We start from the raw sequence: 12221 nt of genomic DNA, 5'->3' as shown, positions 1-12221 counted from the left end.
CCAGAGTCTCATCTCAGGGTCCTTCTACTACTTATCCGCCCCACTTTGCTTAAAATCCTTTCTTCCCCAATCATTACCCAATGAAGCATGCCAGGATAACTGTTTGGAAAAATATATTTCATTGAGGTCCCTACTGAAAAACAAATTTCATATGAATTGATGAGCTAAAGAAAGAAAAATTAAAAATGGAAAATTTAAAAACTAGAAGAAATATAGGTGACCTATTGTTTTCGGTTAAGGAAGACTTCCTTGAACGTTAAGCAAAGAACGAAACTATAAGGAAAAGATTTACAGATTTGACGACCTAAAACTTTGAGGGCTCTATACCCCAGGAAACATAACAGACAAAATTAAAAGCAAGTGACATATTAGGAAAAAATACCTGTCATACACATAACAAATGGTGGATATCTTAAATCAGTCAGTAAAAGATATACTTCCTAAAAGGAAAACTGATAAAAATCTGAACTGACAACTAAAATAACAAACTGTTAAGAATATGGAACTTGATCAGTTTCACTGATAATCAAATAAAAGCAAAATTGAAACTTTTTTTTTTGCCTCTTAAAGTGGCAAATTTCAAAATGACAAAGAATTAAGTGAAGATACAGAGGCACAGCCCCTCTCTGTCTGCTGTTGGCACATTTTAGGAGCTTTAAGATGTCCATGATACATGCTTTTATTCATAGCCAATATCACTGCCACTATGTGTTTGTTCCTTCTTCCCCCACTATCACCCCCAATTCCCATACCAATATGCCCCGTGATGACAAGGGCTTTGTTTACTGATCTATCCCAAGTGCTTAGAACAGATCTAGTACATAATAAGATTCTCAATAAATATTTCATGAAGGAATGATTGAACTTTTGCACCAGTAATTCTATTCTTAGAAATTGGGCCTAAGGCAACAAAAAGTTATAAAAAGATTTATATCCCAGGACATTCATTTCAGCATATGTTGTAACAGTAAAACTTTGCAGACCATTTGAATGTCCAATGATAGGAGATCAGTAAACAAATTATGTCATGTCAATGTTAGAGACTACATTAAAGCCATTAAACTTTATAACATGGAAAAATGTCCTCAATATTATATATTGTGAAAAATGCAGATTGCAAAACACTGTGTATAATATGATCCCAGCTTTAAGTTATACATATGCATATATGCATAGAAAAACTCGTATAAGAACACAGTCCAAAATTTTTAGCAGTATTTATCTCTGGGTAATAGAATTATGAAAAGTTTATAGTGTTTTTCTTTATTCTTTAATGTGTTTTTCTAAAGCTTTTACAATAAGCCTACTTTGCTTTTGAGATCGGATAAAAACACCACCCTTATTCCTCAGGCCTACTCTAGTTCCAAATGACTAGCAGCCCAGGGGACAGGAGAGTGTGGGTAAATCTTCCCGCTTTCTCACTGCAGTGAGACAATCCTGAAGTGTGTCCCACATGGCTTCTCAGAAGTTTCCGAGTACACAGTGGCAACCTTTATTTCCTTTCCCTTCTTCTCTGCCTTAGTGATCCGGGGATCACTTTCCACATAAACTACTGGCACACAAACCCTTGTTTCCAAGTCTGCTTTTAATGGGGACCCAGGAATATTGTATTGTCACAAACTTGATGCTTAAAACAGTGGGAAAGCATTCTCTCACAGTTCTGATGAATGGAAATCCACAGTGACAGCAGAGTTGGTTCCTCTGGAGCCCCCGAGGGAGAATCTGTTCCATGCTTCTTCCTGTGTCTTCTGGTGGCCAGTCCTTGGTGTTCTTTGGCTCGGTGCATCGTAACTCCAATCTTTGCCTCCATTTTCCCATGGCTGCCTTCTTGCTATGTCTCTCTACTGGATTCAGGGCCCACCCTCTTCCAGAATGATCTCAAGAGTCTTACTTTAACTACATCTGCAGAGACCCCCATTCCAAATAAGGCCACATACTTAACTTCTGGATGGACGTAGCTTTGAGGGACACAATTCAACCCACTACACGTGGCTAAGAAACACAAATAGTTTAAACATCCTGTCCACTCCTCAGGAACAACCTCCTTTGTGAAGTTTCCTCTAACCCAAGGAGCAATCATCAAAACATGTATCTCTGGGTTTGCAAGAGTTTTGATATAGCTTCCTCCCTTGTGCGAGTTACCTATGTAATATTCCCAACCAGTGAGCATGAGAGGAATACCTGCTAAGCCTGGTGTGGTGGGAAGAACTCACACATGGTTCCTGGTTCACTTTCAGCCTGTTAAAGCTGGTCCTAGAGTGCATGTCCCTAAACTGAAGAGAGGTCCTACTTTGCTAAGAGTGCGGACCATCCCAATCTTGATTCTTCCTAATGAAAAGCTTCTGCATACAGGAGTCATCTCAGTGAGCACAGAACCTCAGGAATAGCAAGGGCACAAGCAATGAGAGGGGGTCTGCAGAGCTATGGAGTCCATAAATACATGTGATGTATTTATACTACCCCCTTCCCCAATTAACCTGCTAGTACATTGGATCAGGTGCCCTTTCACGCTATGGGATGTGGGTGTCATTAATATATAGCTTGTGTATGATTCATAGAATCAGGGCTGGTGAGTAGGGAGCTTCCTAAAAGGCAGCAATTACTAGGGAGTGGCTATAATTTCCCCAATTCCAAGGGCTGACTTTGGTATTGAAGATTTGTTCAGTGGTAGCTGTCATTTTGCGTGTGACCAGAAGAGGGCAACCGCTTGCTGTGGATGGAGGAAAAGACAGGGCAGATCATTTTAAGGGTGGAATAACATCTCCCAATAAGGTCATTTTACTCTACTGAGAGTTACCGCTCAAAACAAAATTTGTGACTCTTCCGCTGCAAATGTGCTACTTGAAAGACAGTGAATTCGGGGACTGAAGATCTCTTTTTTATTACAACTCTGCTACTTTAATATACAACCCTGAGCAAGTCACCCTTCAGCTCTCTTAGCTACAATTCTTTATTTATGAAACGTAATCCTCATGCTGTGACTGTGAGGGGATAATATTAGGGAGAATATGCAAATTAAGCTCCACATATTACAAAACACATACACGATGCGTGAAAAAAAGAATTCTAAGAGACATGCTGTGTGTGTGTGTGTGTGTGTGTGTGTGTGTGTGAAGGAGAGCTGGACAGAGGAGAGATGAACTGGCAGAGGGAGGTTTTTCTGGTCTGGGGTGAACATATATTTGTAAATTCTCCCGCAACTGAAACCAATCCCTTTTTTTAAAACTGGGGAAAACGATGACATTTACTTTGATATCAAACTGCATTCATTTTCAAATGTAAAGATGTACTTTGCCAATTGAATTTGCATATGAGAAAGTGAAATACAATAGGGAAACATGTTAAGGATCTACATTTAAGTTTTAAAATGCTTGATTTCAGAGGAAGCTATTGATTGCATTAGTTTTTTTTTGAGATCTAAGTGTTTTAGTGATCACATGATTATGAGAAGCAAAAATGTAAGATGTGGATATTAAAAAAATACTAGTGCCATTTTCTTATGATGTAAATTATCATACTATCCATGCCAGCCAGAATGCAACTGAAAGACTGAGCATCTTATCTTGGAATAACAAGAAAGCAGAATGCAGTTACCAGGCAAGCGGTACAGGGGGAGCTGTCTGGAAACCAGGTCTCGAGGAGGAGTTGAGGAACTAGGCGTTGAGCTTAAAGAAGACCTAAGTAGCACTGGACATATAGGAAGGGGCCCAGGAGGAAAGGGTCAGAGTCACAATGGAGTGGTCTGGGCTCAATACTAAAGAACTCGGTGCTTGGTTGGGGGAGATACAGCTCCTGACAGTTGATGGGTTATAGAAGTCCTGGAAGACCACTCTGCTGGCAGTAGTAAAGGGGCTGCTGAAGTTGTCCACAAACCAAGTTATCTCTTATCCCTACACAATGAAATAAATCACGCATCAAAATGTAATGGATGAGATCAAGTTTGCAGAAGTCAGAATCCTGTAGCACAGTGCAATGAAAGGGACCTTTAATTAAAGGGACAAAGATATAGGCTCATGAAGGACAGACGAAACTGGAAAGTTCAGGCTAATCAACTGCATTAACATCTTAATGATGAACATAACGAATTGTGTTCACTCACTCACTTACCAGCTCTCTATGATTGAATTCCCACTCTGCTGCGATCTTTTTAGGGACTGGTGTATATTTTCTTCGGAGGGGTGGGGATCACCCCTCAGGCTTCATCTCAGTTGGGAGGAAATCCTTTTCAAGGTACTGATTGTCCTTTGTATTTATTTGTTCTCCATCAAAAACCTTTCTACTCCTCTTTTAGCCACCAATGTTAACTGACATTATTAGGAGGAAAGGAAGTGCCTGGGATGGTGGAGCCATAGATATGTATTCTTCATTGTAGATGATTACATGAGAATTTTAGTTTATTGAGATTCCCATGTTACCATTCAGCCCCTGAGAGCCTGATCCAACTTAAGAGTGATTAAAAATAGTTCCTAGTGGGCGGGCCACAGTGGCGCAGCAGGCAAGGATGCTTGCCTGCCATGCCAGAGGACCTGGGTTCGATTCCCGGTGCCTGCCCATGTAAAAAAAAAAAAAATAGTTCCTAGAACTGCAACAAGGATCAGATCCAAGAACATGGTTGAGCCCATCAAGGCGGGCTCACCTCATAGGTGTTGCTAACACCTGTGAGGTCCTCCAACCTCCCTCTGGCATTTCTTTTGAGTTTCTTAAAAGTATCTGCAAAGGTCCTAGGGATGCAACTACCAAGGGCTCTTCTAGATCTGAGAATATGGGCTAAATGATTCAGGAATCAGTGAACTTCCTGGCATTCAAGAATGGTTAGAGTGCTTTATCTCAATTCTGAAAAATGATTAAAGCTACCTGGAAGTCACACATAGAACCAATTCTATAATTATTGTGGGCATTTTCTTCCCCAAAGAGAAATGTAGGAATAACAGTGAAAACCCAATGTCAGCTAACATAAAACTAATTTTGTCTTCTATCTGAAGTTACAATAGTATTTTGTTCATTGAATTCATCAGTGAAGGTCTTCATTTTTAAAAGCAAATAAGTGGTACATTTTGTATTTATTTTCTATAGTATTCTTCCAAAGCTACATGAAGAATGTTTTCATGATGATTTCTAAAACTGGTATACATAGCCAACATCAATCTTTTTTTCTCGGTTGATGAGCTGTACAAGAGAAAGGTTTTTCTCCTCTCGTGAAGAGTTTCTTGAACTTTCCACTGATTTGAAATTGCTGTGCTTAGCCTGTGTTCTCGAAACTGAGGAATTCTTGAGCAGAACTCCACACTTAATTCAAGTTTGGGAAGAAGACAGGATCCAGAAAAGGACATGCTACACCTGTCTCCTTTTGATCTCAAGTTTCTCCTCCAACCTCCATCTTCTTTTCTCCCCCGTTTGAGGATGAAAGTGTCCTTTCACTCCTGAAGAGCTAGCTCATCAACTTGTGATTCCAAATCTGTCTTTCCCTAGGGCTCTCTTTACTTCATCATCTTCTTTCCTTCATGGCTGGCTCTCATACCTACCTCCTCCTACCTGCTACCACCCTATCTCCTTCCTTCCCATCTCTACTATCCATTGACTCTGCTCTACCTTTCTCTGTCCAACCTCTGCCCTTGACACTTCAGAAAGTTACATACATCCAACCACTAAATCTAACGGGCTTTTCTTAATCCTTAAACACCATTGGAACATCTTTTTTCCCCCTATGAAACTTTCACTTTCTTTGGTTTCTTTAACAAATGGATGGATCTTCTTTTTCCTGGTGGGTCTACCTCACTTTCTTCCTTATATATGGACTGTGACTCTTCCTCCAAGTGTTGTCCCTGGCTCGTCACTCTTCCTGATTAACTTCTTTAATGCTCTGTCTCAGCCATTACTTTTCATTCTCAGTGCCAATGAATCTCAAAATGAATCTCAAATTTCCTGCACTAACATTTCTGCTAGCTTGTCAGGATTTTCTCCAGGAGATGGCTTTTAAAACCCAGCCTGGGCAAATCCAAACTCATCAGCTTCCCACTGTGGTTGATCTTTCCTGGTTGCCCTCTCCAGTCTTTGGATATTTTCCCCAGTCCATAGAATGAGCCCTAGCAGCCAGTTGACTTGACTCCCTGGTCACAGTTGATTAACACAGGGTTAGACATTATCTGAGGTTGAGCTGCTCAGGTACTCTCTTCTAGTTCTGAAGTGAGAGATACAGATTCGGAGTGGTTGTTAGTTAAATAAGTGGGAAGTAAAAGGGAAAGGTCCATGAATTTCTGGTACTGAGGTCCCTTAGAGCTGTCTTAGTTTGTACTCTTTCTGATTAATTCAGCCTTTCCATAGATTCATGAGATATTCTAGGAAAGTTCTAAGGAAGTTCCTCTTTTGGTTAAGCTTGCTAGGGTTGGCTTCTAATACTTCTAGAACTTTAAGGACCATGTTGTCACCTCTCTTTCAGGAATCTCTAATTCTGTTAGCGGGCCTACCATTCTTTCACCCAGCAAGGGCTTGAAATTTGACTCTACTTTCACTTTCCATCAAGCCCATGTTCAGAACACTCAAACCTTGTCAGTTTTACCTCCAAAATACCCTCCTACCTCCTCTCCAGGTCCTCCGCTATTGCCCTGGGTCCAGCCTATGTGATCTCTTTGCAGATCTCTCTATGCTCTGCTTTTAATTCTCATCATATAACTTCTCTGCCCACAGGCTAGGTCTTATAGCTCTTATCATAGCATTAAAAACCCTTCTCATTCCGGCTCACAGGTGCATAGGGCTCATATTCTGCTCTTTCTACTTCTTCTCCATACCAGCCATGGCTGATGATCAGCTTTATCCAAACATTCCATATGTTTTGCTGCTGCTTATTATTTTTGTATTGCTCTTCCCTTGCCCTTTAACTATAGGAGAATCGTACTTCTTCCTTAAGGCCCATCTCCGGCTTTTGCCCCAATCCCTTAGGAGAAACTTTGCTTCTACCCTCTGGGAAATGAGACTACTGCATCTTCCCTGCTGGAGTGTGAGAACACAGGGTGTATGCAATTCTTAGCACCACAGGGGTTGATCAGTAAGTGGATGTTGAGTGCACTGGATCAACACCATCAAACATTTACCAGGATAGGAAAAGACCTGGAGAGGATAGCCAAAGTCAATTTATTTTCTACTGTCACTGCTTACCATTGGGTTTAGACAAAATCAGGGTGAGGGTTGCTGAGTGAGTGAATTAAATGGACTGTGCCGTGGGCCTCCAGGCATCAGTGTCCGAAAAACTGTGCACTCATGAATTTGTGTTTTAAGACTCCAAGAAAAACATATTTCTATGGCTTTATAGTTTATAAAGCATTTCCTTGTACATTAACTGACTTAATTTTCACAGCAACCCCGAGGAACAGGTAAAGTTTATTAACATCATTTTGTAGGTGAGTGAACAGGCAGGGCATGTGGCTTGAACAAGGTCACCCAACTAGTAAATAATTGACCTTCAACAGGAAACTATGCTTTCTAAACTTAGAGTTCCGCTGCTGTTCTTTCTCTTGCAATATCAAGTTACCTCTCTAAGGGCAGCATTAAAATACAATGAAATGGGCTCTTTGGGGGAAAGTGGGGATTAGGCAGGGAAGAATCTATTTCCAAAGCACGTAACTCCTGTTTTCCATTCTTGCTGCCACAGGAGCATTCAAAGCCCGCCTAGGGAGGATAACAACCCAGTACACAAAATTTACCCTATTTCCAGAAATAGATACTTCCCCAAACACTTTGATTTGATGGCAAAATATTTTAATTTTTTATAAAGCTGTTTCCCACCCCCCTCTTCCCACCCCACAGACTCAACATGAAAAGGAATCAGCACGCATGTATATCGGTTGGAGCAGGAGGATGTGTGCATATACATATATGCATATACATACAGATTTATTTAAATGATCTGATCTACACTTTTGGAGACTCTTTGAAGCATCTTATCAAAAGAAAACACATTTTAAGCCTTTTCAGACCCAAAGGCCATTTAATACAATAAATCCTACTTGGGTAGGTTAGCAAAACATTTTTGAAAATCCACAACCAACAGACTGGTTAGTATTGGATATGCAATATTTGGTTTAAAGTTGAAATGCCCCTGGTGTAATGGACCTTCTCATGAAATTCAGCTATTTTACATTATGCCATTAAAAGTAAGCCTGCATCTCTATTGACAACTTAAATATTAACTCAATAGGCTACTTGGTGATATAAATAGGAAAAGTAACGTGGTCATGGACTAGGAGTGAGAAGACTATGATACTAGTCTATTTCGGACTGCAGAGCATGTTTCAATCTACCCTAGAATCTAAAACAGGAAAAAAGTCAAATATTCCACCCTATGTAGACCCTACCTGGCCCAAGCCGTCCCCCAAGGAGTACATCCCCAACACATGAGGCTGACTAACCACCTGCTACAGATGTTACTATGTAACTAATTAACAATGATCACAAGAGCATGTGTCATACCAGAGGCTTTTGTTATCATACACAACACATTAGTGGCTGCACAACTCTTCCTCCAAAAGCTGTCGTCAGAAGGCAGACTGACAGATGTCCAGGCTGCTGGTCCAAGAAACCACAGCTAAGCGACTCGAGGCGTTCGTTTGCACACTGTGCTCTCTCTGGCACGCTCCCCACAAGACAGTCCCCGCCGGGTGCTGCAGCCTCTATTCCTGGGCCTCTTTGCGAGTCAACTTGTAGATCTCGGTGGGGCCGTCCACATGGGTGATTGTGGTGGTGAGCTGGAGTTCTTCTCCGCTGTGGACACCCAGATCGCCTGCAACAGGGTTTTCGGCGTTAGATGTGTTCAAGGGAGGAAATGGCAGAAAGCTGGGATGCATTGCCGTAACAACCGCACCAGTGCTAGCCCTCTTTCACCTTCTGAGCTCACAGAGAAACCCAGAGCTCCCCCAACATCCAAGACAAGGGCTACCTCCCAACCTTATCACTTGACCTTCTCAGTACTGTTTATAGCTCGTTCCTTCTTTGGCCCCCAGAGAACAGTCATTAATGCTATGAGGTGCTGGCTGCTGATATTATTCGTAGCCATTATTAACATTTAATGAGAGCTGACTTCGTGCCTGGTACTACTCTCAAGTCTTTACACGGGATCTTATTTCATCTTCACAAAAAACCATGACCACACCAGCTTTACAGACAAGGGAACGGGGAGGGAAAGCCCAAAGTGGTGGAGCTGAGCTGCCACCAAGCGGAGAGCCAGAAGCACGTGGGTCTAAGGCCCGTGCAGGGGGGTCAGCTGGACCAGCGGGCCTCCGGATTGAGGGAGAGGCAGGCACGTCAACATCTGTCGTGAATAATTTACAGGATGGCCGCGCCACGTGCAGGCAAACAAGACCTGCCTATTTTTAGGAACAGTTAGGGGTTTTCTCAAGGAACAAAAGTACCAGACACATGCTCTGAATTTCCCTCTGTCCCTCAGGACCCCGTGCACAACACCAGCATTTGAACTGATCATCAGTGGACAGAGCTGTTCCTCTGCTAAACTGGAATAATGGGCCTTTTCTTAATTAGCTGGACAGAAATATATTTCTGTAAGTTAAACCCTTAACATTTGCTACCTGCTATTAGACAATTAAATGAAGGAATACCCAGCAAAGGGAAATGGAAAAAGTCCAGGACTAATCATGTTCAGTTAGACCAGACTGCAGGGGTCGGGAGGGGTCAATGAATCACATCTGCATGCACCTTGCAGAGGCGTGCTGGGGAACAACAAGTTAAACCTGTGTCTGTGAGTTTTATGGTGCATATATGATACTCGTATTTTCTGAGACTGAAATTCTTCTCAGTTCAAACCATGGAATTAAATAAATAAACGCTGTTTTCAGTTGTGATTTCATAGCAGGACTTTAAGGTAAGTCTTGGCCCTGACTGTTGAATCTAAGATCTTGTGACTGTTTTAAGAATGGCTGGGCATCCATGGATCTGATGGCCTCAGGACCCTAAAGGACACCTGACACACTGGTCCTGCAGGCTGAGTGGCCGGTGCCTTCCACCTGGTGGCAGTTTCTCATTGTAGACCTGTTTCTCACAAGCGTCACAGTAGGCGTCAGTCCTACTGTCAAACACTGGCCTGTACCTCTCCACCCAAAAGGGATCAGAAGCTGTTGCAGAGGAGTGTTGATGGCATTTGGCGCTGTTTTGGCAAGAGTGGAGTCTACACAACTGAGGGCAAAGAAGGTACTGATGGGGCCCCAGAGATCCAGCCTCCAACTTTGTGCACCCCTGGGCCATGGCACAGACCAATGCAGTTCAAAGCAAAGCTGATGAGAGGCTTTATGCGGGCTGCCTGGGACCAGGCTGAACCATTACTTGTGCAATGAGCAAGTTTTCCCAGGTCACTAACTTGCATCCCTGCTGCTGCAACTTCCAGTCCACTCCTTAGTCAAGCACATGCAGTAAAACTTCCCATTTCTTGGTCAAAGCTAGTTCTGGATTTCCCAATCTGTGTGAGCCATTAAAACTTCAAAGCCATTTTCAAGTCTGTGCGAGCCATCAAATCCCTAAGAGAGCCCTGACCACCCGGCTCCACACATTAGCACCTCTAAGTGTTTACCTAAGGAATTCCTCTCACTGAGCTTCTTAGAAACAGACACTAGAATGTAATTCTACTGAACTGAAGACACTAAGTCTTTAGGCTTAAAATGGGATTCCTGTTTTCAATTAGCAGGTCCAAGAAACTGTGTGTGATTCTGCTGATCACTTGAAGAGACAGCAAGATATGCTGCGTCTTCTTTATTTCAACCAGTACCTATACCATTCCAGCATCTCTACTGTTGGGCTTACCATGTGCCTGACATCATTCTAAACACTTTACGGACTACTGCATTCCATCCGCATCCCAGTCCTCTGACAGATGGACTGTTATCATCATCCCCATTCTTTGGATGAAGCAATCAAGGCACAGAGAGACTAAAGCCCAAGTTGGCAAACAAAGACTATGGGATTTAAACCTGAGCAATGAGGTTGCTGAATCTAGGCTTTCAACCTTTAAGCCATGCTGCCTCATCTTAAATATGAGTTCTCAACTGCCAATGAAACTTCTAGTGAAGTGGGAAGCCTGCATGCTGTGTGTTACAGTTATAAATATATATATATATACACACGCACACAAGGAACTGGACAAATTGTTCAGTATATCAATTTTGCATTTGTATCTGAGGAAAGAGAATTTACAGCACACATATCAGTACATGATAGCACAGGAGCTGTTATTTATGGTATTTGCCATATGCACTGTGAAGGGCTCTGGAAATGATATCTCCCAGATGAAGACACTGGGGCTCAACTAGGGGACTATTTCTTTAGTGTGATCCCGTCTGCTCACGGCAGAGCTGGGCTAGGGACCCAGAGCAATGGTCCCCTGTGTGGCAAAATCTTTGATTCCTCTGTGGTTTCACTGTATCCTGAAAGCCACCTTTTTCCCTTTAAGGAATGGATGTCAGAATATGGCAGTAGCATAGCAGGAGTGAGGATTCCTCCATTTGTCTCCCAATTCCATCAACTCCTACTTCTGCCAAGGTCTTGCTCCATCTGTTCCTCTCCTTCTCTCTTGTTGTTGGCTCCTGCTCCCCTACACACAAATATTCTCAAAGTCTCTTCCTTCTAAGACCAAAAAAAAAAAAAAAGAGCCTCTTCTGAAATGTGATATGTTTCTATAAAGGAAAAGAAAGGGAAAGCAAGGGGGAGGGAAGGGAAGGGGACGTGGAGGAGGATGGGAGGGGAACAGCGGGGAGGGTGATGAGAGGGGAAGGGGAACAGAGGGGAAGAGGAAGGAAAGGAAAGCGGAATGGAGGGGAAGGTGAAGAGAGGAAATCTTCAGTTTGCAGTAGGGCTCCCTCCATAGTTATGATGTCAATTAATCTCTGCAAACTAACAAACTGAATGCTTATATCCTCCAAATGATTGTGAAATGAGACCAATTTCTGGCACCAATTTATCCTCAATGAACTATGACACCGGATGTGTATCTGAGATCTTGTATCCACAGGTATGTAGCTGCTGCTTCTTTCTGACTTCCTGGAACGCATACCGAAAACCAAGAAAGCCACACAAACCGACATTTAATGACAGTCATTTGTGCAGCTATACTACTTTTGTAAAAAAAAAAAAAGGACAACTGCTATGGTAAATCCAGGTTTCACAGAATATTGGGAGAAATAAGGGATCTTCTAAAATTAATAAGGGTCAACTAATTCCATCTTCAC

The 12221-nt window shown here is 42.3% G+C and overlaps 1 protein-coding gene and 1 long non-coding RNA gene across 2 annotated transcripts in view; one reads left to right on the top strand and one right to left on the bottom strand.

Annotated features, from left to right (window-relative positions):
- Nucleotides 1–7138: 7138 nt before the first annotated feature.
- WLS (Wnt ligand secretion mediator) overlaps nt 7139–12221 on the bottom strand; it is a 112529-nt gene continuing 107446 nt past the window's right edge. The window contains exon 12 of the mRNA XM_077120645.1: nt 7139–8773. Coding sequence (XP_076976760.1) covers nt 8664–8773 — 110 coding nt within the window. The 3' untranslated portion in view covers nt 7139–8663. The remainder of the gene's footprint in view (nt 8774–12221) is intronic.
- Nucleotides 9709–11657, top strand: LOC143650175 (uncharacterized). The gene is made up of 2 exons (XR_013159420.1): nt 9709–10194; nt 10682–11657. It is a non-coding gene; the product is annotated as an uncharacterized LOC143650175 (long non-coding RNA).

The sequence above is a fragment of the Tamandua tetradactyla genome, chromosome 11 (assembly GCF_023851605.1).
Source record: "Tamandua tetradactyla isolate mTamTet1 chromosome 11, mTamTet1.pri, whole genome shotgun sequence".
NCBI classification, from domain to species: Eukaryota; Metazoa; Chordata; class Mammalia; order Pilosa; family Myrmecophagidae; genus Tamandua; species Tamandua tetradactyla.
The sequence above is the reverse complement of the archived record's forward strand: the minus strand, read 5'-3'. Positions and strand labels throughout refer to the sequence as shown.